This window comes from Drosophila arizonae, chromosome X, assembly GCF_054131065.1.
Source record: "Drosophila arizonae isolate 15081-1271.41 chromosome X, UAZ_ARI_1.0, whole genome shotgun sequence".
Lineage (NCBI taxonomy): Eukaryota > Metazoa > Arthropoda > Insecta > Diptera > Drosophilidae > Drosophila > Drosophila arizonae.
In genome coordinates this window covers 14,063,084-14,087,128 of record NC_142927.1, presented here as the reverse complement: position 1 = coordinate 14,087,128, position 24,045 = coordinate 14,063,084, and the positions used below count along the sequence as shown (strand labels likewise).

Sequence of the window (24,045 nt, the reverse complement as noted above, 5' to 3'; positions counted from 1 at the left end):
TGGCGTTGCCACATATTATAAATTTCAATTTAGAAACAGTGCATCTAAATATATAATATATGAAAATACACAAATATATAACGGCAATGGATGGCTTTTTAAAAATTAAATCAATTTTTATTATTTAATAATGCCTATATCATTTTTCTCTTGTGTCCTCTTAATACGGTATGTATGCATGAATATGAATATGTATATATTTGTATATATATATGTATATATCTAACCCTAGTCAAGTACTACATATACATATATACATTAGTATATATACACATATACATATATATATTTGAAGTAATTAACTATGCACTTTCTAAAAGTTTGCCCATTAAATAATTATATTTGGTGTTGTAACACAACAAATATGTATACCATTTTCGATTTTTGTTGAGTCTATATAAATATATATATATATATATATAAAATACGTTCATATACAAAAAATTATATATCAGTTTCATATCTAATTGGCAATTCGTAAACAATTTGCAAATTAATGTACAGTCACGAATATTAAATGAATCGGTAATTGTAATTAATTAACTAAATGATTAGTGAACTGAGTTATTTGGAAGTCGATTAGCAAAAATATGGAAGTTATCAGCTATGTATATACGATCTCAATGTGATCATAGGCAGGATAGGATCAGCCTAACTGAACTGTAGAAAAATAGTTGCAAATGTGAAAAAATACGATCTATTTTCAATTTTAACAATATTTCTTTTGATATATACTAAATCTGTAGTATTTCAAGTTTCCATGACGAATGCCAGCAATGGATAAATCATATTTAAAACCATATAATAAATTTGTCCTCAATGTGTCAGCTGCACATTCCCACTTATTGTTTGATTTCTCGTTATTTTATAAATACAATTTTACTTTGTTTTCTTTACTTTTTTGCTTATATATATATATTTATATATATATATGTATTCTTGTATAAATATGCAGTTTGATTTTTTGTTTTCTTGTTTACTTTAAATTTACACATATATGTATATATTTATAAATACATATATACGTATATACTATATATATATAAATATACATATATATATATGCATGTATCTGTATAATATGTATATAAATTGCTAAATACAAATAATTGCGCTTTACACTTTTAATGGCTCCGAGGCATCTATAAAAAAAAAATAAAACAAAAAAAAAACAAAAAATTTGTCTTGTGTGTGTGTGTTGGTGTGTAAACTACATATGTTTGTCTAACTGTGTTGTAAGTTGTGTGTGTGTGTGTGTGTGTGTGTGCCATATGAACCTGTACTACGCGCCCCCACGACGTATCCTCATCAACATGCTATCGCTACTAGTGCTGCTGCTGCCGCTGCTGCTCCGTCGCTTTCAACTGCAACATTTGTTAGATTTCCCCTTGTTCTTGTTCTGTTTTATTATGATTCGATCCTTTTGCTGTTCGTCGGAGGCGGTACGCAGCTTATGATCCAACACCTGTCGCGTTATGGACAGAAACATATCCTCCACGTTGATGTTGTCTTTGGCGGATGTCTCGAACAGCTCAATATCCATTTGCCGCGCAAAGCGTTGCGCGTCCTCCGTTATGACCACCTTACGATCCGGATCATCATTCTTATTGCCCACTGAAATCATAACGATTTAGACTTGCTTCGATCGTACTCCATCTAGCTACTCACCTAATACTTTGTTGACCACGTCGCAATTGTTCTGAATCTCCTCCAGCCAGCGGCGTACATTCGCAAAGGAGTCACCATTCGTGACATCATAGACAATGATGACGCCGTGCGTGCCACGATAATAGGTGCTGGTGATGGTACGGAAGCGCTCCTGGCCAGCGGTATCCCAGATCTGGAGCTTGACGCGCAGGCCATTGATCTCAACGGTACGTATTTTGAAGTCGACGCCAATTGTCGTTATATAACTGCCCGAGAATGTGTCATCTGAGAACCGTATGAGGAGCGATGATTTGCCCACACCTGAAATAAACAACAAACTATTGTAAAACTGATCGATTGAAAGAGCATACAGATATGTATGTATGCACATACATATGTATGTTACATATTTGTGTAAATAAACATGTGTGTATGTACATGCATTTGTTTACATGTGCAAGTGTGTGCAACAATAGTTGAGGCATTCTGTTTATACAACAACAAATCATTTGGTAACCGGCAGCTCTCTAATTACAATTGCCGATTCGCCAAATGGCGACATTGGTGCAACCCAAGAATACAATTAGTAATAACATAAATAAATTTGATTTGGGAATTTATTAATTAAAGGCAAGTCATCTGTGTAACAAATATTTCTTGGTGTTTCTTTTTTCTTACCTTATTTACATCGATAAAAATGTTTTAGAGATTTAAGCGAAAGAGTGACAGAGAGAGCGAGCGGGAGAGAGAGGAAGGCGGGATGAGAAAGATGGGTAATTGATTATGTATTTAGAAGCAGTTAAGCAAATTTCTAATTTATTTTACATTACACATTGAGCGAACAACAGACAGAGAAGGAGATAGAACAAACGAACAGCTGATTGGGCGCAGATTAACCCAAACAGAGAGCACAAACAAGGAAATCAACCGAAAAAAATAACACACAAGCCGAAAATACATAAAATGGAATTGAGCACAAGCCGTGCAGGTTTATACATGTTTTCTATTTTTTATTTTAGCTTTTTAATGATTTGTTTCTATTTATACCGTTGTTGTTGCACTACTGGGCAGGTGAGAAACAAGCATGCGAGCATGTTGTATGTGCAAAATATATGTATGTATGTGAGTGTGTGCATGATTGTATTGAAGCAGCTTGCATGTGTATGGAAATATTTGCATTTGCACTTACCGCTGTCGCCAATTATAAGCAACTTGAACATATGATCAAAGTGGCGTGCCATTTCGGAGCTGCTGTTGTAATTTACAGTTAGTCGGCTTTAAGGTTGACTCTGGCGTTCAAGTTGAACAATGCAAAAATTTTGTGGAAAAAAGTTGTGTTCTGCTGCTGCTGCTGCGGTTGTTACTGCTTTCTGCTGTTTGTTGTTGGTGCTTCTCTTTGCCTTGCCTGTGCCTTGCTCCCACACACACACATACACACAGGCACACCCGCACACATATACGTTGTCGTTCGCGTCTGCCTCTCGCTCGCACTCGCAGCGCTAACGATGGCTGCTGCTGCTGCCACTGCTGCCGCAGCCGGTCGCTCAAATATGATAAACTGTTGTTCTTGCTTGCGGCTGCTGCTGCTTCAGCGTCTGCTGCTGCTGCTGCTGCTGCGGGCGTGTGCGTGTGATAAGCTCGCTATTGTTATAAATGTTGTTGTACGTAGAGTTTATAGTTTTTTACTTGTTATTTAATTTACGTTAAATTCGCGTAAAAGCACTTAACGCGACTGCTGCTCCTACTGATGTTGGTGTTGCTTTTTGCATGTATTTATCAGCAATTCGATTGGGGAGGCGGCATTAAAATGTCAGACAGAGGCCGACTTGTTGTTATTGTTGTTGTTGCTATTTCTCTTCTGCTGCTGTTGCTGGTGTATCGGTGGAAGCGCTGTAGAACTTTTGCTAATGTTGATTACGCTAAATATTTTGGGCTCTGGCTACTGTGCATATTTAGAAATATTACAAATACAACGCTATTAATGTCACACTGACATCGAACTCAACGCATACGCACAATAAATTAGCAAGTTGCCCTGTCTCTTTTACACACACAATGCCAGCAAATTATGTTTTTCCTTTTTTTTATATTATTATAAGACGTCGTTTGTTGAAATCCCACACACATATATGCACTTTAGAGTTTAAATTATATTTGGTTTATTTTGCACCTGCTATGCTGACTGCCTTTAATAACTTAATTAAATTGTTATCCCTAAATTATATGCATTTTATGAGTAAACTATTACTAACGCACGTATATATATGGAATGGAGTACGGATAGGAAAAAAAATACATCGATAGATATATCGATGATACTATACGATATACAAATAACTGTGGTGCTTTTCGATACCAAATATATCGTTTATGAAAAGCATAATCGCTGTGTACAAATACTATCAAACATTATATTATCAACATTCATAGAATGAACCGTAGCCTTAAAGATAATTACTACCACCGAGTGGCTTAAACTATTAAGATAAGCTGTAAGTTATATACGGGCAATTAAATCGATATATTTAATCACGTATGAAAATAAATCCCAGTTTCTTATTGCACTTATATCTCGTACATTTAAAATCAGGCACCATCCTTATTAAAAACAACACATATGAATTTAAATTAAAAAAAAAAAAAAAAAAAAAAAAAAAAGTTTATTCTCATATATATTAATATATATATGTACATATAAATTCATATTTCCATTTTGGTACTTCAGTTTTCCATTTTGTTACTTCATATTCATATTCATATTCATATTCAAAAACGTGATTCACGTCATCACAAATGGTTCTTAATTCTAGTTTTTCTCATAGTTTTGACTATAAAGACGACAAAAAATAAAAAATAAATAAATTAAAAAAAAAATAATAATAATAATAAAAAAATATGAGGCGCATGAGTGCCTCATATATATTTAAATTTATATTTTGATACTCCATAGTGGTAAAGATTATTCAAGTCTCAACGTCTGCTATGAACATGAGCAAGATGCAGTTCTCTCTCCTTCTCTATCTAATGTATACAAACATAAAAATATTCATAACATGAAAAACAAAATACTAACTATAAAAAAAAAGCCTGCATCTGATATGTGGAATACAGAACTATCAACGCCTTATATAATACTATAACATTCATGAAGGAAAAATCTTATATCATTTCATTGATATATAGTGTACCAGCTTCTGATCCAGTAATTTACCTGCGCGAACGAGCGCGAGTGCGATTTGCCACGCACGAGATATCAAATGGCGAAGGGCCATGGCTGCGCACCTGCGACCCAAATGTGCGAACGCGCTGGCGTCCGCGCGAAGTCACTGTATTTGTATTCTGGGTATCGCTCGAAGAGCGACGACGGTTACGGATGGAGCCGCGCTCCCTGTTGTTGTTGCGCCGATCCACGGGCTCGGTTGATGGAGACCTGCGTCCACGAGTGTGATTTGAACGTGAACGCAAACGCCTCGGTTCAGTAACAGTATTTTGAGCACGGCGAGCGCTCGAAGCTCCTTGACGATTGTTGCGCATGCGCGACGGTTCATCAATGGACGGAATCATATTAATGTTAAGGGGCTGTGCTTGTGGTTGTGGTTCAGCCGGTATTGGTATTGGTTGTAGTTGAGGTGGTGGTGATGGTAGTGATGGTGTTGATGGTGTTGATACTGCTGATACTGGTGGTGCTGGTGGTGCTGGTGATGCTGGTGCTGGTGATGCTGGTGCTATTGGTGCTGGGGATGCCTGTGCTGGTGATGCTGTGGCTGTTGCTGTTGTGGTTGGCACTGCAAGTGCCCTGTCTACGTTCTCCTTATCATTTCCATTCTGTGGAAATTTTGATAGATAATAGTCAAAATCAGAGCCCGAGTCGGAATCTGAATCTGAATCCGAATCCGAGGAGTCGGATTCTGCATTGGCGTGTGTCTGTGTCTGTGGCTGTGGCTGTGTCTGCGTTGCCGGTGTCTCTGTCTGAGGGGCTGTGTTTGTGGGTCTTACTGCATTTGACCTATAAACGAACTGTTCAAGTGGATCCTCATCAGTGTCCTCGCTGTCAGACGTGGTGTCGTCGGGCTTACGTAAAACGACGGAACAGGCCTCACAGCAATAGTTTTCGGTCTTCATCAATGTGCAAAGTGTATGCACCGGATTCGAGCCACACAAGAGACAGTATAATAAAGTTTGCAAGCTACCCTTGCGTCCAGCCGCATTGACGCAATTTTGGGCAACACAGTCAAGGGGTATCTCCATCTGATCGGCATACGCATCATTGTCCTCCCACGATGCATCGCTGCAGCAGAGAGCAATCAAATGGAAAACTGACGGGAGAGAGATTTGTTTATATTAAACTTACCGATTGGGCACTGAGATGCCCCAGAAAGTAACCATTTTAAATTGGTTGACGTCGTTGCATAGAGGACACTTGAAGAAATAGCCAGCCGAATTGGCGTAGCGCTGCAAGCAGTCCTTGTGGTACCAGCCATTCTTGCAGCACTTGCCATGAATGTGCTGGGTGCGACAGAATCGCTCCCTCTTCTTCAACAGGTCTTCAAAGCAAATCACACATTTCTCATCGGGTTTGGGGCGCTCACTGTATGTATTAACATGCATATTGCAGAACGATTTGAATGTTCCAATAAATTGATTTTGAACACGATTCTCTATTCCGCAACAAGTGTGGAAGCTTCTACGGCAGCCCAAATTGCAGCAGCCAATGTTTGCTCCACCGCTGTGACAAAAGCAGCAGTACTGCAACGGGAAGATTTTGTATGTATATGTAAAAATGTTTTTTAAGAAAAAAAAAAAAAATATGTAAAATATATATGTAGGAATTTTATTTATTACAGATCGATGCTACGAATGTGAAAAGAAAAACTTTTCTATGTAGAGACGCGTATGAATTCCTATACGCGATTGCCATGTATGTGTGTATGTATACGTTAATTTTTAGTTTGAACGCTCAACGATTGCACGCACACTATGCGGCTTTTTCTTCTTCTATGCAGTTCTCAAGAATTACACGCATAAACAATTTTCAAGGTCTTTTCGCCGAAGCTGCGGCTGAGAAGCATAAAATTTGCAAATGACTTACGATATATTTGGTACGTTCCGATTCAGTCAAAATGTCCTTAAATGTAAAATTTAAAATGCCATTGCGCGCATTGCCCCGTTGCACAAGATTGGAGCTCAAATACTGTAATTGAACGCACTTGTAAATATATTTCGGCTTTCGTTTGGTTGATTTTCCTTTATACGTACTAGACAGTTTTGATGGACGATAATTTCTCCATGAACATATAGCTTGCCCAGATGCAGTTCATCTTCAGAAGCTGAGCGACAAAGTATACATTTTTTCATACTTACAAATCTATTTTATCCGATTTGACAAATTTTTGTTAACTTGCTACTCTGGGCAGCAATTGCGATATTGGCGGGAAGGAAATGATTAATGATGCTATTTAGAAACACCGATCAATGTTTTAGTGTTTGCTAACTCTTGAAAGTGTGCTATCGATCCATACAACGCAGCGTTGCCACACAAGTCAGCTGACTTTTGGCGGCAGACTATTGAAAATGAGAAGTTAGCAGAAAAACGAATAAATTTTGATAAAACACAATTTGTTTGTATTTCTACTTATTTTGACACGCACACTATTGTTAACGAAAAGCACACCCAGTTCACAAGCTATATAACTTAAAACCCCATGGCATGGTTCATCCAATATTTAATCAGAACACAATTCAGTTGAAACTTGAATGTTTGTAAATATATTTAAGTCATACACGTTATAATTCCTTGGTACATGCATATACACACATTCTTTTGGATAATTAATTATATGGACAGTCGCACACAGTCGACAAGTACGATACAATAATTGTTACACAAATTTTATAGTAAAATGCAACTAACCAAAATTTGATTGCCCTATCGACTTAACTGCTATTAACGACTAATTATGTAAATATAAATATAAACTAGATTTTACACACATCTCAAGCGATCAAATTCTACAATACACGGCTATTTCCTTAATCTTCAATATGTATGTATATATTGCGGCTTTGTAATGAACCAAACAGTATAAAACAATTATGAGTAAGGCGATCGCTCAAGTAGAGGGAGAAAGTTATTGTAGTTACATCATCCTCTGTTTACTGCTTATATTCCAGCACGTTCTAATGCAGTTAGCTGGCTGCCCAGTCTCTCCTCCTTGGCCTTGCGCTCAGCGCTAATTTTCTTGGAGCTCTGATAGGTGTTGAGAAAGGTCTGAACATCAATTTTACCATTCAGAAAATGCTCGACATGTCGGTCACAATCACCATCCGCATTCGATGCGGCTATTTGCAGTAGCTCCTGTATCAAAAAACGTTAACGGTTACAAATCAGATAACACGATTTCAATATCTTTGCACAATTTACACGAATGTGCTGCGGCGCATATTCTTCCGATTTCTTTAAGTACTTCTTATTTAGTAGATCGCATTTTTCACCAAGCGTCTTGAGTGCCGTATAATCGTCACTAAGCCGTCGTTTCAATTCGACTAAATGCGTGCCCTTGCTCTCATTTTCACCTGCAAAATTGATTAAGTTCTTATTGGAAAAGTTCTGTTTGGTTGTGTGGTTTCAGCTGCTAATTACGTGATATATTCTCCACTTGATTCATCATGGAATCAAGTTCCTCGTTTAAATGCTGTACCACAGACATTTCCTCAATGAAATCATCAAAAAACTCGGGATCTCGATCAAGCTGCTTCAGCTCATCTAACGATAGAGTTGATAAATTTGGCATACTTTCTTCCTCAGGTTTCAGTTCTGGGCTAACTCCATTGCTCTCATCGTTGCTAAGTTGCTGTTGGTGCTGCTGCTGTTGCTGCTGCTGCTGAGACGTCTGCTGCGCAGTAGGCATCTTGCAGAGTGGCAGCAAATGACTGAAAATGTTTCCTTTCTGTTTGAGAATATCAAAATATCGTGAAAGCCTACTTTACACCATTTGTACATAGAAAATTATATTACAAATTTACTCCCTCGTTGCTCGATTAAATGAGACGTATGTACATCAAGATGCCGTTTGACAAATTGAAATTGAAAATGGAGTTTTTGTATCTTTTTTATGTTATGTTATAACAAAAACAAAATTCTATCACCGTTCGTTTGAAGGAGTTGTCACCTGTTCTAAAATTGGATACCAATCAGATGGTCAACTAATATGAATTTATAATCCTGTTAGATTGTTATATAGATATTCCATAATGATCGCTTCATATAGATACATTAATTTTGATAAGTAATTTAATTGTTTTTGTGGTTTGCTCTTTTAAATGAGCTACTCTTAGTGGTGCTGAACAGAGCTGAATACTCTGGACGGTTGGCGGTAAATGACGGCAGTGGATGAGGACATAACAGACGTATTAATGTATTCAGTAAAACAGCTATAATAAATAGGACATTAATAATCATGAAGTGCTACAATAAGTAGACTGAGGTTAATTGCAGGCAACTACACTGACTGACTCGATGCTCCTTGGCAACTCTAATTATTCAGAACATCGCACATCTCTATCGTTGAACAGCTGATTGCTGTTTTCCTTCTATTTTATAATTCTGAATATCGTGTTGCTAAACTCAAGATAGAAAAAGTTTATATAACAAATCGTAACGTAAAACATAAGAAATGGCATTATTTGAAATGAAATGGCTGCGTCGCTTCGTACGTCGACACACAAATCCAATACCGGAACAACGTGCCGAGATGTGGAAGCGTCGCTTGAGTATTGGCTACGCAATTTTAGCCTGGCAGGCGTTCGGCTTTGTATGCTATATGGTGTACACTGGCCGCAACGATTGGGCCAAGTATTATGGCTACAAAACGGAGGAGGAAATGGCCCTATCACCGGCACAACAATTTTCCAGACATATTCGAGCGGAAGGTACCGGCAAAATTCTACGTTTCTCAGGATTTACCAAAGTAGAGGAAGTACCATACGACTCAAAAGACGTTAAGCGTGTGAAGGACTGAACTTTACTAATAATTTAGTTGGTAATTTGCCTAATGTAATGTTCCCTTTTTTTTTGTGTGTATATTGCAAAATAAATTTTAGCTTAAATAATCTAAATATGGAATACTGCGTTGCGTCTTGGTATTTTTACGTAAATCATAAAACGGTCACACTGACAGTGAACAGAAACAGACGCCGCTGCAGCAAACACAAACAAGCAAAGTCAATGCTGCTGCCATACGAGCAGCAAAGGCGTCTGCAATAAATAAAAAAATTATAGAAGCAAGAATATTTAAAAGAAGTATTAATAAGCGCGTGTGTTCGTGTTTTGAATAGTACATCCAATAAGCTTGACAACGGTTGCTGTCAGTACTGACCTATTATTTGTATGTCGCGTTGCATTTCGTCTATAAATAAAATAAGAACAACAGCAACATCTTCGGAATCTATTTAATGAATATTAATTGGCTATCAAGCGTGCAGTGCAGTCCGAGATGAAGTCGAGGTCACAAAGTCTGCCGCTCAGCCTCCTCTTCATTTCTTTGTGCTCTACGCCAATGCTGTTTATGTGTGTGTGTGAGAAATAACGGGACTAGCAGACCAACAACAATAACAAATGGCATTTGCGCTGCTCTTGTCTAATTGGAATTGTTGTGCCAAAGAAATGCTTAAAATAAGCTCCGCCGCAAATAATTGCTAATTAGTTGGTTTTTATTTTTTTATTTGAGGTCTTGCAAGGCTTCATTCCCGACACGCATACGAATTTCTAATGCAATTAACGTGCGCTTCGCTGCCGACGTCGCAGTCGCAGTCGTTGCTGTTGGTGCAACAGCAGCTGTGTTTCAAACATAAATATGATTTTTTTTTTTTTAATTTGACTCAAACTTTTTTTTTTTATTTATATATTTCATGTGTATGTGCATAAGCAAAGGATATGTATTTTTATGAAGTCCTTTCCATTTCTTTAATTTCTTATTACAATTGCAGGAGTGAAAGAGAGAGTGTTTCTATGCGTGTATGTGTTAAACAACGTGCTCGTCTAACGGCATTTTAGTGTATTGGCAAAACTACAAAATAAAACCCATACGCGCGCACACAAATAACAAACATATAAATATGTATACATGTATGTGTGTACATGTATGTTAAATATACCGTTGATTGATTATTACTGTTGATTGCAGCTGCCTCTTGCATTGCATTTCTTGCGGGTAAGTGTTGAACAATTATTACAATTTATAACCATCTTTATCTATCGTTGCCCGCCATCTCTGGCTGGCAGGCGAACTTTGGAGATAATTAAAAACTCATTAATTATATAGTCTGAGTGAAATTTTTGTTTGTTAAATTCACTTTCCAATTCTAAGCCACAGACAACAAATACACTAAGAAAGCAAAACGTAAATCATTAACTAGCGATATATAAATATTAAACACGAATTTATTTAGAAATCCAACAATAACAACTGACAGCAACAACAGCAACACGACGACAAACAATGAACAACAATAAAAAAAAAACGTTAGTTTCTATTTTTACCTAAATAGCTAGAGTAAAAATGAAACCAATTTGAGTTGTTTTTTCTTTTTTTTTTCTAATAAATAATTTTTTTTTATTGAGAAACGAAAGGAAAACGGATTAAAGATAGGTTTTTTTTTTTTTTCTTGACAAGCGAACAATAAAAGAGTGTTATACAAGCGCCGCGAAATGTTTAGCATATGGTAGAAATGCGAACAAAGCGTGCGACAAACACACACAAACATTAACACACTCACACACACAGAGCATATTTCGAGCATGAAAACTGGAATGGAAAGGGGTATAATGGGAGGGGGAGAGACGAGGCATGAATAGGAGCAACGACTAACTAAGCACTCTACGTTGACATTAATTGGCTACTGTTTAGTTAAATATGACATTAACAATGCAAAACGATTTAGTTAATCAAGCTAACGGCTTAATCAGCATCGATTATCGATCATCATTTGATATCGTTAAAGACACTCCCCTTTGATATTGCCTAATGAATTTGATTGAAAATTAGCTTGATTGAATATGAAATTGTTTCATTATTCATATACAAAATGCATATATTATTTGTATATATGTATGTTTGTTTTAGTGATAAATTGATTTTGATTATACATGCCCAGTAAGAGACTAATATTAATCAATGACTAATTTTAACTATGCGCTTAGTATTTATTTACTTGTACTATTATCATGTTTTAATATACATTTGTTTTGTATGATCAAAACATCATCAATATAAATTTGAATTTATATTAGATTTATTAGACATTGAGGAACATTTCTCTAGTTAGAAAATATTTCAAGCTGTGTTAAATAGTATTGTGATTTTTTAGCAATTTCTCTTTTAAGCACTAGATTTTAATCCAAAAATCCATTTCTCTTTTACAACGGAAAAAAGTACCGTTGCATTGTATTATAACTTTTGTGTTCATTGTGAAGCACTACAATTTTCCTGAACCAAAAAAAAAAAAAAAAAAAAAAAATTTTTTTGTGTGTTAGATCATAATTTGCAATTGTATAATTAGGCAGCTAATTATATATGCATAATCGACGGCTCTATTGCGTACACTCCCAAATTTGTAGAGCAACGTACAGCACATAGACTCTAGAGGCAAAACGAACAACGAGAGAAGAGAGAAGAGACAAACGCAGAGCAAACACAAGTGAATGCCCATAGACTGAATCGGCGCTCAAAGCGTCTTCTGGGCTAGCGTTTTATTTTTTATTTTCATACCCATTAAACGGGACAAATGGGTCTATAAATGTGAGAAGAAAAGCAAAGAAAACGCCTTCAGTTCAAGTTTTTATAACATATACGTTTTCCCCTCGTTTTGTTGTAGTTTTCTGAAACTATAAATCAAGCCGTAACGAGACTTTGTGCTCCAATAATAATAATAATTTTTAGGGCTTATTATCAAAGACCAAAACCAAACCAGTTATACAGCTTAAGAAATTCATTTATCAATTTATCCAGAAATGTTGATAGTAAAAACTTTCCTAATAAATTTAAAATATCTTTAAAAAAAAAGGCTTTAGATTTTTTAGTATTTTGATTAAAAAGTATTTACCAAATACATATATTCTATAATCCATGCATTGCATATTTATAGACTCTGTATTCCAGCAGATATCTAGCAGTCGGGTATGCCCCATGCAACATATTTAACTGCTTTTCTTTAATAATCTTATGTCATGCTCGCTGGCTTGCTGACTGACCGTCTGTCTAACTGTCTAACTGTCTGTCTGTCTGACTAGTTAACTGCCCAGTGGGTTTCTCAGGTGCCGCTGCCAAAGCCAAACGTAATGCGATCCGTTAACGCGGATCACAGGTGCAACAGCAAGCGGGGGTTAGGCTTGGGTGGCCAACAGGGCACCCACCGCCGGTGGCGGTATCAGCGACGTCTCCAAGCGACGCGCGATAAGCGACATTTGGTTTGCGAATGGTCATAGACCTCAATGAGTCGACGGACTGGCTAGCTTTGCTGACCAAAAACCGAAACCCAAACAATAAAAAACTAAATAGAAGGAAAGAGAAGCAAAAAAAATGTATGTATATATATAAATATATATGTATACCTCACAGAGCCGACGCTGTTTGTGGCTTTTGCGGTTCCGGTGCCCCCCTCGCCTCTCTCCAGCTCAGCTCGATAAGCGCACGCAGCAGAAGCAATCGGGTCTAAACAATTCGGTCTACGCCGCCGCCAACGGCCGGAGCCAAAGCGATGATGATGATGAAAAAAAGTAAGACATCAGAATGGAACCCGAGTAATCTACCGTATCTACTACCTGAGCACATTGCTGATTGCGACCGTCTCACTGCTAAATGCCAAAGAATACGAAAGAAAAAGAAATAAATATGTTCTTATATACATATTTGTATGTATATGTATATGATATGATATGACATGATATGATGTATAAAAGAAAATGAAACTCAACTGTCATCAATGGCCGGCTACTTGGTTGATTGGCCCAGAGGGGGGCCCCAGATCATCAGCGCCTGGGAAATTCTCCGAGCGTCCCATGAGAGAGCCGACATTGTGTAATCGATACACAAATGGTCCCCTTTCCCCTATCTCTCCCTTCATCTCTGTCTGCCTCTTTTTATCCCGCTCACGCGTTTAGAAGAGTATATTGACTTGGTGTTACAACTGACTGTGTCTCAAAAAGAGATATATAATTAGGTATTTCTATTCATCTGACATTCATTTGCCGAGAGTCTATCTCCATATGTTTATGTATTTTTATATCTATACATATAAATATATTAACTTTCTGTGTATCTCAAAACAATTCTATTGAAACAAATCAAAACAATACTAAATATGTAAAAAGATAAGAATAAACTCTACTGAGGTAAAAATTATATATAACCTGAACTACAATTATATAAATTGAATTACTATAGTCATTCTCTTTAGATAAATCTAAACGGTTATACACCTCTTGAGGGTATGGTAAATAGAGGATTTTTTTATTAAAGTTCCAATATTATAAAAGACTTGCTTTGCTATAAGGTTAGGATAATCATTAGCGCTCATTAACAAAGTAAAAATATATATATTTTTACTAAACATAACAGTTTTTAGACCCATGGACAAAATATTTGATTAAATAAATATTTCAATGCAATTCTGTTGATATTTCAGATTTGATGCTTCGGAGATTAGGTATAAGTAAATGTTTTAAATGTGGTAGACAGAATATTATTTATCAATGCATTTTTAATATTAAATCTGGAATGTATACTCTATATCATTAATTAAAATTTTTTTTTTTTTTTTTTCATGGTTCTTGTTTTGCATAGTCTGTGGATTGAATTGGCACATTTCCAATTTATACTAGATAACTCCTGCTTAATATGCTGATCCCAGTTTAGTGTCTTGACTAGTTGCGCTCGCTATTTCGTTTGTAGTGTTTGGCACTGTTTTTCCTAAACATATATATAAATTTATATAGATTAGTTAGGCTGCTTAGTTCTTTGAACAATGAAAAACTAACGTCCTGAGAATTACTGCTCGAAACCACATTAAGGCCGCAACTGCTCCACAATGTAGTCAGAGATGATCCAATGTTTTCGAGCGCAGTCAATTTATGTCCATCCTCGAATATATCTGCTATTTGCGTGTCAGTTTCATTATCTTCTGGTTTTTCTTCTGCTACGGTGCTTCGCTTAACTTTGCCGCTTAACATATTCTTAAAGAACGCCATAATTTTGAACACGCTGATATGTTCTTGCACAAATTTATAAAAAAAAGGACCACAAGAAATTTAAAAAAAAAAAAAAAAAAAAAAAACAAAATTTAGTTGACCAACCGAAATGTCTTGATTTTGTTCCAATTCTCAAATAAAAGTTATTTACTCAACAAAATAGCTTTGAAATTTAATGGAACGGTTGCTTAATTGTATTTTGACTTTTAAATCATTCGCGCGTTGTTGCAGTGTTGTAAAGCACATTGGTAAATAGTATTGAACAGCACGCTACGCATGCGCTGTTATCTACATGCATAACATCGTGCTGTTGTTAACAGACGCGCGCGCCGAATCAAACATTTGGGGTTTCACAACTACGGTCACACTGCTGACAGTTGACTCGTTCAGAAAACGCGCGTCGCGTCGCGTTCGCGTTTGTTGTCAGTTTCTCAGCTCTGTTTTCGTGCGCGCTGTTTTTATTCTCTTGTCTTTTATTTTTGTTTTTTTTTCTTGTACTTATGTTCTAAGTTATTTACATGACTAGCACTTTGCTTTGGTATGTTTTATGCGTTTGTATGTATATGTGTATGTGCAAAAAAAAAGGTTTACATAGCTCTTTTACAGTTATTTGTTGCAAACAATTAAAGGTGCACATATACAAGTGTATGTTCGTATGTGTGTGTGTGCAAACATATCGAAATCCAGAGCGTGTGTACGTGTCTCCATGCTTGGTTCTGTAGTATTTGCGTGAGAGAGTGTGTGTGTTTGTGAGTTAAATTCATTGTTAAGCGGTTGCTACGGCTTAAGCTGCGCTGCTGCTGTTCTGCTGCTTTGTTGTTCTTCTGTGTGAATTACACGCATGACATTCTTTAAGTGCTGTGGTTTCTTTTTTTAATCTACTCTCTTGTCAGCTCTCGTCTGTAGTTGTTGCCGCAGCAACAGTTATATTTGTATTGTATTGAAAAAAAAAAAAAAAAAAAACACTGAAATACGTTTGAGTCCTGTTTGTAGTCTACACTCTCCGTCTCCTGCTTCTATATATGCAGTGTTGCAAAATGTGTGTTAAATAGGCGCGCGTGCTCTGCATATTTGATTATTATTATTATTATTATTAATTAGCATTCAAACGCCAAATGAGTTCACGAGCTTAGTTATGTGCCTTCTTTGGTAATTTGTAATTATCTAATGGCAATAACACTTATCGCAATGCAAACAGATAGATAAACCAAAGCCACTCACACAAACTATTAAGAAAAGCATGTTCACTAAAGTATAGCAATTTCTACACACGTATAGTTGACCCACGCACCTGATTAAAGTCGCATGTTGTGTGTCGCCAGTAATTAACGAAATTGCGACAGTCCGACATAGATCAGATTTGCGTGCATGATGTCATATTTGTTGATTTTTTTTTTTTTTATGTTTGTGTTTCATTTAACTGTCGCGGTGTCGTCAAAACTTGAAAGCCTTTAAACAAAATAAACACAACATTTGCGTTTATTCGTGTGGGCAGCAACAGATTTCGAATTGCGAGATATGTGGCGGTATAGAATTGTTAGATTGCGATTGCGACGTCACAGCTGCTATATACAGAAATAAGCTCCAAAATGAATAAGAAAATTGAAATAAATACCTCATCAAATAAACAATAACTACATATGTACACAATTTTATTTCGCTGAACTTTAATTTTGAAGAAGTTTATGACAAAATGATCAGATTTGATCATGTGACGTCACTCTGCAATGGGAGCACTAAATGTTTTTCAAACTCTTCGCGCAACCTTAGTTTACATAATCTTGAATAATGGCTACCATTGGGCCGGCCGGCCATAAACGGGCAAGAGACAGTTTTTATCATGCACACACATACATACAGTGAGTGAGTGTGCGTGTGTGTGAAAGGCGTAGATTATATGTAGTACTTCCCCATCTTATTGCACATTTCAAGTTCTCAATTCGCTACATGAGTAATCAACACGCTGGCCACATTGATGGCAATGAAAACTGAACCACATGAGCAAACAAACTCGCATCCATACATGCATACACACATATGCATATTTATAGATACATTCGAATATTTAGCATTTATACGTCAGTCCAACGTATGCAGTTCGAGTCCCATTCGTGTTTTGAATATCAATTGCAAATAATTATTGGTCGCATATTAATGATGGTGGCCGTGATTTTAGTTAGTTTTTATCTTAGTGCTGACTCGACCGCTGTTAACATAACAGTGCGCTGTTACTCTCTTTCTCTGTATTTATCCATATGGCTTTCGCTCAGTCAATCTGACATTCTTGTTTTCTCCCCCACTCACAAATTTCTTGCACACACTGAGAGCGCGAGCGCAGCTTAACAATAACAACAATGCATGCGATTGTCAGAGGAGCCAGCAGAAGCAAAAACAACAACTGAAACGAGTTATTGTTTTTAGTTGGCATGCAACAGTTGCGCGCTGTTTTATTAGCATCTGCTTTGAACTTTCATTCATCGTTTGGTTTTCGCCTTCACTTGCATTGCATTTGCTGCGAATATCGTTAGCAGAAAGATAGTTGACTTTCTTCTCTTGCTTCTCTAACTGACACTGACACACACACACACATGCACAAACAAAAATACACACCCATACACAAACACATAGCCCACTGAGCAGAGTGTTAAAACTGACTTAACTGTGTGATAACAGCATAGAACGATAACGAATAATTTTAAGAACGATAAACGAACGACGACGTTGTCAAATTTCAAGTGCAACGATAAACAAACACATAAAAAAAAAAAACACACACACAAAAAAGGAAACAACAATTACAAAATTCGAAGTTGAAAGTTAATGATTAACGTTTTGCAAAATCCTACACCAACGATCGTGGCTAGTTAAGAATACCACAAAATGATTAAATTAAAGTCGTTATTCCGCAGAGGACAAGGAACCTCGAGTTCTGCCTCCTCTAACAACTCCTCGCACAAGCAACAGCAGCAGAATTCCAACAACAATCGACAGAAATCGCAATCCAGCACATCCCTCAATACTGCGCATGAGCAACCGCCGCAGCAGCAGCAACAACAGCAACAGCAACTAAACAATTCGGCAGCAACAAAATTTTATTCAAATCACGAGGCGACCTACGAACGCGGCGTCGATGTGGGTGACGAGGCTGCGTTGCTGCTGACAACACAACAGCAGCAACAACAGCAACAGCAGCGGCGCCAGGCGCAGCAACAGCAGCTGAGCAACACGCTGCCGCAGAAGAAATCCAAATTTAAAGGACAAAAGCAGCCAAAGCAATTGCCACAACAACAGCAGCAGCAGCAGCAACAGCAGCACCAGCACCAGCAGCAGCAATTAGAGCAGCAGCAACATCATAATCTGATGACTTCCATCGCGGCTGTGCCAACACCAACACCAGCAACAAATAGCAGCAACAGTCACAGCAACAATAATAACAATAGCAGCAACGGCGCATTGGCCGCATTGCAAGATGGCGGCGCTGCTGCCGCTGCCGCTGCTGATTTTTACCAGCAATTAGCAGCAGCAGCAACAACGACATCGGCAGCAACAAGTGCCGCAGTCAGTGGCAGCAACAGCAGCAGCAGTAACAGCAAAGCCTTTCCGGCCGCTGCAGCAGCTGTTGCTGTTGCAGCCGCTGCGGCTAGCAGCTATCAGCAGCAGCAGCAGCAACAACTCATCAACAACGAACAACAACAACAGCAACTGTTAGAGGTGCGTTACATGAAGCAACAATGCCCAATCAAATTATATTCATATATATATCTCTTTAACAATTTCAGGCTAACAACAAAATGCAGGAGCTGCACATACAGCTGGAGCGAATGGGACGCGAGCAACTGCAATTGGAGACACGCATCACAGAGCTGCTGCCATACCAAAGCGAGGTGAACAAACTGCGGAACGAGCTGCTCAAGATGCAGGTAAACATGAAAGAGAAAAGGACTTACTTATCAGCTATAACTGGCAAATCGGAAAATCCCTCCTAGTCATAGCTTACGATCCTTTTTAAGCAGTCCAGTTATAGGCCAAAAGAGCGGCTAGAGATAGACAATAGGCAAATGTATGTCAGGCAGAGTAGTATATGTGTTTTGCATTGATTGTAGTTGGCCAACAAATGTTCTTTCGTTTATTGTAAGTTCCACTATTTGAATTGTTGAGCTGGCATTTATTAATCTTCTTTAGTTCACAATATCTATTCTGCTCTAGATGCAGATGCGAATTGAAAGGGAAATTACCTAAGCTGAATAGGAAATAGACTCTTTTTAAAATATTCAAATCATAGGCTATAAGCCCTACTAGAAATAAGAATAATCCATTGTAAAAAATCTATATTTTGATAGGAAGACTTGAGCAGAATATTTTATATAGATTGTCTGCCTTCAAATGGCATTGCCAAAACATGTATTCGATTTTTTTTTTATAAGTTGCGCTATGTAAATAGTTATTTTTATACCCTGCCTTGATTCACAATCTATGTTCTGACCCAGATTCAGGCTAATAGAAATAGAAGATGATTTAGAAATATACTAGAGCTAGCTTACAATCCATGTTAACTCCCCAAAGTATATATATAACATATTATATATGCCACTAGGACATGCCATAGATAAGAATAACAAATATATATTAAGAGGATGTGGAAGGAATCTATAGATAGTTGTAATCTGCCATCAAATGCATATTGCCAAAATGTATATTAGGCTCCTACAGGATTTTATAAAACAATTCAATTTGTTATATTTTTATGCCCCGAACCCATTGTAAATGGAAAGTCATGTGACAAATAGAATGGGGCGTGGCAGATTCTTAATCTGTGCGACGAGCTGAGTCGCTATAGCCAGGCCTGGCCTTTTACGGCCAATTGAAACCCTTTTAAAAATCTGAAAGTATGCAATTATATTTTGTTCGTCTTTAGAGCTAAAAAATTTGCATTCGCATGCCAAAGATAAGGATAAAATTAATTTATTGCAGCAAAAAGAGCAACAATATGCAATGCTCTTATTAAACATGTTTTTAGAAGACTTGGGCAGAATATTTTGCCGTAGATTATTATCAAATGACATTGTCAAAAAGCACATTCGACTTTTGTAGCTAACCCAGTGTAGTGCACAGCTCTGTCTATCACTTGCTAAGCAGCATGATTAACTAAATGTGAGCTTTCACTGTAGCTGGGCCCAGACAGCGTGTCGGTTCGTCAACTAACCACACAAAAAAAAGCTGTCAATTCTTGTCTAACAATTGTTGCTATCTACCCATGTTGTTGTTGTTGTTGCTGTTGGAATTGCTGTTAGCTGCATTTGATTCTAGTCGTTGCGCTTCGTTACTTTAGCCAATTTCTTGATATTTAATATGTTCCTTTAATTGAGAAATCGTCGCACAGCGAACGACCCCAAACAGTGAGTGCCATAAGTATGCATACACAGTATGCGGCAATAAATGCATATTGTCTAAAATAAAATAGGAAAACCTTTCTAGAATTGAAATTATAAAATAAACCCATCCAAGTAGGCGCCGTCGATTTGACTTGACCTGAACGGGAGATTCCGAGCTCAGTTCATTTATAGCTAGTGCTTAGAGAGAGAAAGAATTAGGCATTTTTTAGAAAATCATATAAATTTAATCTATAAAAATTTGCATCTGTCTCACACTTTTTGCTCATAGAGTCAACTAGAGAAATCACAAATGGAGATTGGCAATTTGAAATATGAAAATGAATCTTTACGCAATCGCTTGCGGGACGTTGTCAACTCGCCATTGTCGGACGCGGAGAAGCATCAGATCATTCAAGACTCGCAACGCTTGCATAGCTCAGCACCCGCTTCCATAGCACTGCCAAATGTGAGTATATATAGATAGCTGTATATAGATAGCTATTGATCTATTCCATATATACTAATGCCTCTCATTCCATAGCTGAACGAAGCGGCGCACGATGGCACGCCATGTCTTACGCCGGACTGGGATAAGCATTCGTCCTCGAGCGAGATTTCAGTAGCATGCCTGCAGGACAAGATCATACAGATGGAGGAGACGCACTACTCGACAAATGAGGAGCTGCAGGCAACGCTACAGGAACTGGCCGACCTACAGACGCAGCTGAGCGACACACAAACGGAGAACGAACGTCTGGCCGAGGAGAAGGATGTGCTCTTTCAGTCGCTGTGCCGCCAAACGGAGATGCTGAACGAGTCGCGCACCCAAATCAACACATTGCAGGAGCTATTGCTGCGCGACACCAAACAGGCCGAGGCGACCACCACGGAGCGGGAGAAGAAGCTGCTTGATCAGCTACAGACAACACAGGAGGAGCGTGAGGCATTGATGCTTAAGCAGGAGGAGCTCAACGCAGAGCTGGCCGAGCTGCGGCAATCGCGTGACACCATTCAACTGGAGCAGCAGCGACAGCGCGAGCGAAACGCTCTGCTCGATTCGCAGCTGGATGCGGCCAATGCCGAGCGTAAGCAGAGCGAAGCGCAACTCTCGCTGGCCAAGGAGGAGATCTCACAGCGCGCCATTGAGATTAGCAGGCTGAGTACGTTATTGGAGAATGCACGCTCCAAGATCGAAGAGCTGGAGGCTGATCTCTCACGTGGCGATAAGACTGATCTGAGTGATGTGCTCGATGCGGCGCGCCGCGAGAAGGATGCGCTTGAGGAGCGGCTGGCCGAGCTCCAGGATCAGTGGTCGCGCAGCCAGGCGGAATTGCGTCGCCTGCGCGAACAAATCGCTGGCCTCACCGAGGAGTGCAAGGTGGCCAAGAACAATGCCAAGTGCGCTGTCTCCCATTTGGAGTATCGGCTGGAGCAGCTGCAATGCGAGAAGGATAAACTGGCTGGGGATTACCAGGCCATGGAGGAGCGCATCAACGAGCTGCATGTGCAGTGCAAATGCCATCTGGAGGACAAGGCACAGCTGCAGCAGCTGCTGACCGCAACGCAACGACACCTGGGCGATGTGGAGCTGCAGCTAACGGAGAGCGAATCCCGCCTGGAGAAGGAGATGCAGCTGCGTAAACGCGACGCTGACGAATGGCAACAGTTCCAGGCGGATCTCCTAATGACTGTGCGTGTTGCCAACGATTTCAAGACTGAGGCGCTCAGCGCACGCGAGCAGCTGGTGCTCGACAACAAGACGCAAAAGGAAAAGATCCGGCTGCTCGAACAGCAGCTGGACAAACTAACCAAACAGCGTAAGTAAATGAAGAGCATCTTTGATCTCTGGATTCGTGACTTACCCTTGTGAACTTTTACAGAAACACAGCAGACGCAGGAGACGCAGCAATCGGTGCTGACCTCCGTGCAGCAGGAGATGGCAACGCGACGCAGCAAACTCAGCTTTAGTCGGCAGGACTCACGGCTGTCCGTCAAGACACTTATCGAGAGCATCGAAAACAACAAACAAGTAGATATCACATTGGACTCACCATTTGCTGCTGTCCCTTTGCTAAAGTCCCTTTTAATATCATTTTTGCAGCAGGGCAAAACGGACGAGACCGAATCGCATTACAGTTCGACGTCGAGTCTAAACAGTGGCACGCCCGAAACGGGTAATACGCCCATTATACTGCCCGGATCCAGTGACTGGCACGAGAGTGTGAGTTGTGCTTGCCAAGGATTCAAGAAACATTTTTATTTATTTTTTATTTTCTTTTCAACAGCTCCGACTGCCTGTGCTGCAGAGCAGCAATCTGCATGTGAATGTGAACACGGCAGGAACTGCTTCGGCCACAGCCATACCAGCACCAGCAGCAACAGCAACAGCAGCTAACACTACCAAAGCAACACAACAGCAACAACAACAACAACCGCAGCAACAGCAACAGCCGCCACCACAATTGCAGCATCAATTGTCGCAACAGTCAATGACAAGCGTGACATCATCGTCAACGCAGCCCTCCACACCAAACACCCCCGGCAGCCTACAGCAGCAGCCGCCCAGCCTGACAACGCCAGCTCAGACGCCAAATAGCGCACTCGTGAGCAGCCTCAGCTTTGGCAATGTCTCAAAATCCTTAATCAGCGGTAAGTGATAGTGAATTGTTGTACACTCAGTTGATGAGAGCGCTGAGTTGTCTAATGGCTGCAAGTCACTTGGACAGCTCATTCACTCTAGTTTAGTCCGCTAGTCTGCTTTGTTCATGCCATATAAATAACGAGTCGATTTTGTATAAACTTCAGGTGAACGCAAGGATCCGCTCAATATGCTAGCTAAAAACGGTGGCTCGAAGCGCAATGCTTTGCTCAAGTGGTGCCAGAATAAGACCGTCGGCTATCGCAACATCGACATCACGAACTTCAGCTCATCGTGGAACGATGGGCTGGCATTCTGCGCCATTCTACATTCCTATCTGCCGGATCGCATACCATACGACACGCTCACCCCGGCCAACAAGCGTCGTAACTTTTCGCTCGCATTCGCCGCCGCCGAGTCGGTGGGCATTACCACCACCCTGGTGAGTCAGCAGCATTCATTCGATATTACAATCAGTCCATTAATACGACAACTCACTCCATTGCAGAACATCAACGATATGTGTCAGATCGAGCGACCCGACTGGACTCTGGTCATGTCATATGTAACCGCTATATACAAGCACTTCGAGACATAAGGCCCTCCGTGTCCGTCCGCGGTGAACTGAACTGAATCTGGGAGCGAATGTGCACACATCTTTTGTATATGAATTTCTCTTCCTCTGCATCTTTTTTGGTTTTTATAATTCCTGGCGACTATGAAAAACGATAAAATGAGTTGAAAGCTTAACTTAACCAAACACAGCTGACTTTTTAACTATATAGTGTGTACCACAGGCTTATCGCTACTATTCTCTCCTAGTATTAACCATTTTTTTGTGCAACTTATTTGTTTACTCATAATATAGTTATAGTATGTATTGTCAGTTTTAAACATTTGCACTGGAGTGTTGTGGCAAATTTGAACACTTATTGTCAAATCGCTGATTTCAGCTATCAGAGTTTATTTTAAATACACACACACACACATACATACACATATATATATTTATAAATATATACACATATATATACGATTATAGGAAACCTAGAGAAATCGAATGGCCGATTAGCTTTAGCATATTTATTATAAAAACAAACAAAAACAGAATTTAAAGAAAACTAAATAATTGTCTTTTTTTCAAT

At 38.9% G+C, this 24,045-nt stretch overlaps 5 protein-coding genes across 14 annotated transcripts; 2 read left to right on the top strand and 3 right to left on the bottom strand.

Moving 5' to 3' along the window:
• Positions 1–681: 681 nt before the first annotated feature.
• On the bottom strand, positions 682–3,918 carry Rab35 (RAS oncogene family member Rab35). Its single transcript, XM_018014400.2, has 3 exons — positions 2,837–3,918; positions 1,669–1,968; positions 682–1,614 (listed from the first exon to the last, which is right to left on the bottom strand). Exons 1-3 carry the CDS (start codon positions 2,886–2,888, stop codon positions 1,361–1,363), a joined length of 606 nt encoding a protein of 201 aa, XP_017869889.1. The 5' UTR covers positions 2,889–3,918; the 3' UTR covers positions 682–1,360.
• On the bottom strand, positions 3,418–7,268 carry Phf7 (PHD finger protein 7). Of its 2 annotated transcripts, XM_089473441.1 has the most exons (5): positions 6,904–7,268; positions 6,737–6,838; positions 5,999–6,393; positions 4,859–5,935; positions 3,418–4,475 (listed from the first exon to the last, which is right to left on the bottom strand). In XM_089473441.1, the coding sequence occupies exons 1-5, from the start codon at positions 7,000–7,002 to the stop codon at positions 4,454–4,456; spliced, it is 1,695 nt and encodes a 564-aa protein (XP_089329567.1). In that variant the 5' UTR covers positions 7,003–7,268; the 3' UTR covers positions 3,418–4,453. The 2 variants fall into 2 exon arrangements, with proteins under 2 accessions (XP_089329567.1, XP_017869859.1); XM_018014370.2 differs by lacking the exon at positions 3,418–4,475 and having other exon boundaries at positions 4,525–5,935; positions 6,904–7,266.
• A 122-nt stretch (positions 7,269–7,390) lies between these two features.
• Positions 7,391–8,810, bottom strand: Vsp37A (Vacuolar protein sorting 37A). Of its 5 annotated transcripts, none has more exons than XM_089473449.1 (4): positions 8,794–8,810; positions 8,288–8,577; positions 8,069–8,220; positions 7,391–8,002 (listed from the first exon to the last, which is right to left on the bottom strand). In XM_089473449.1, exons 2-4 carry the CDS (start codon positions 8,553–8,555, stop codon positions 7,808–7,810), a joined length of 615 nt encoding a protein of 204 aa, XP_089329575.1. In that variant the 5' UTR covers positions 8,556–8,577; positions 8,794–8,810; the 3' UTR covers positions 7,391–7,807. The 5 variants fall into 5 exon arrangements, with proteins under 5 accessions (XP_089329575.1, XP_017869888.1, XP_089329573.1 ...); XM_018014399.2 differs by having other exon boundaries at positions 8,288–8,594; positions 8,663–8,803; XM_089473447.1 differs by having other exon boundaries at positions 8,663–8,801.
• Positions 8,811–9,177: 367 nt separating this feature from the next.
• Positions 9,178–9,762, top strand: LOC108618409 (uncharacterized). Its single transcript, XM_018014408.2, has one exon. It carries the CDS (start codon positions 9,321–9,323, stop codon positions 9,663–9,665), a length of 345 nt encoding a protein of 114 aa, XP_017869897.1. The 5' UTR covers positions 9,178–9,320; the 3' UTR covers positions 9,666–9,762.
• Positions 9,763–10,825: 1,063 nt separating this feature from the next.
• Positions 10,826–23,660, top strand: spdi (sperm antigen with calponin homology and coiled-coil domains split discs). 5 transcript variants are annotated; one of them, XM_089473435.1, is made up of 10 exons: positions 10,826–10,856; positions 17,800–18,601; positions 18,670–18,810; positions 20,552–20,728; positions 20,804–22,079; positions 22,143–22,291; positions 22,364–22,483; positions 22,548–22,911; positions 23,068–23,342; positions 23,409–23,660. In XM_089473435.1, exons 2-10 carry the CDS (start codon positions 18,251–18,253, stop codon positions 23,496–23,498), a joined length of 2,943 nt encoding a protein of 980 aa, XP_089329561.1. In that variant the 5' UTR covers positions 10,826–10,856; positions 17,800–18,250; the 3' UTR covers positions 23,499–23,660. The 5 variants fall into 5 exon arrangements, with proteins under 5 accessions (XP_089329561.1, XP_017869830.1, XP_017869829.1 ...); XM_018014341.2 differs by lacking the exon at positions 10,826–10,856 and adding an exon at positions 15,249–15,428 and having other exon boundaries at positions 17,564–18,601; positions 22,367–22,483; XM_018014340.2 differs by lacking the exon at positions 10,826–10,856 and adding an exon at positions 15,252–15,428 and having other exon boundaries at positions 17,564–18,601.
• Positions 23,661–24,045: the final 385 nt, after the last annotated feature.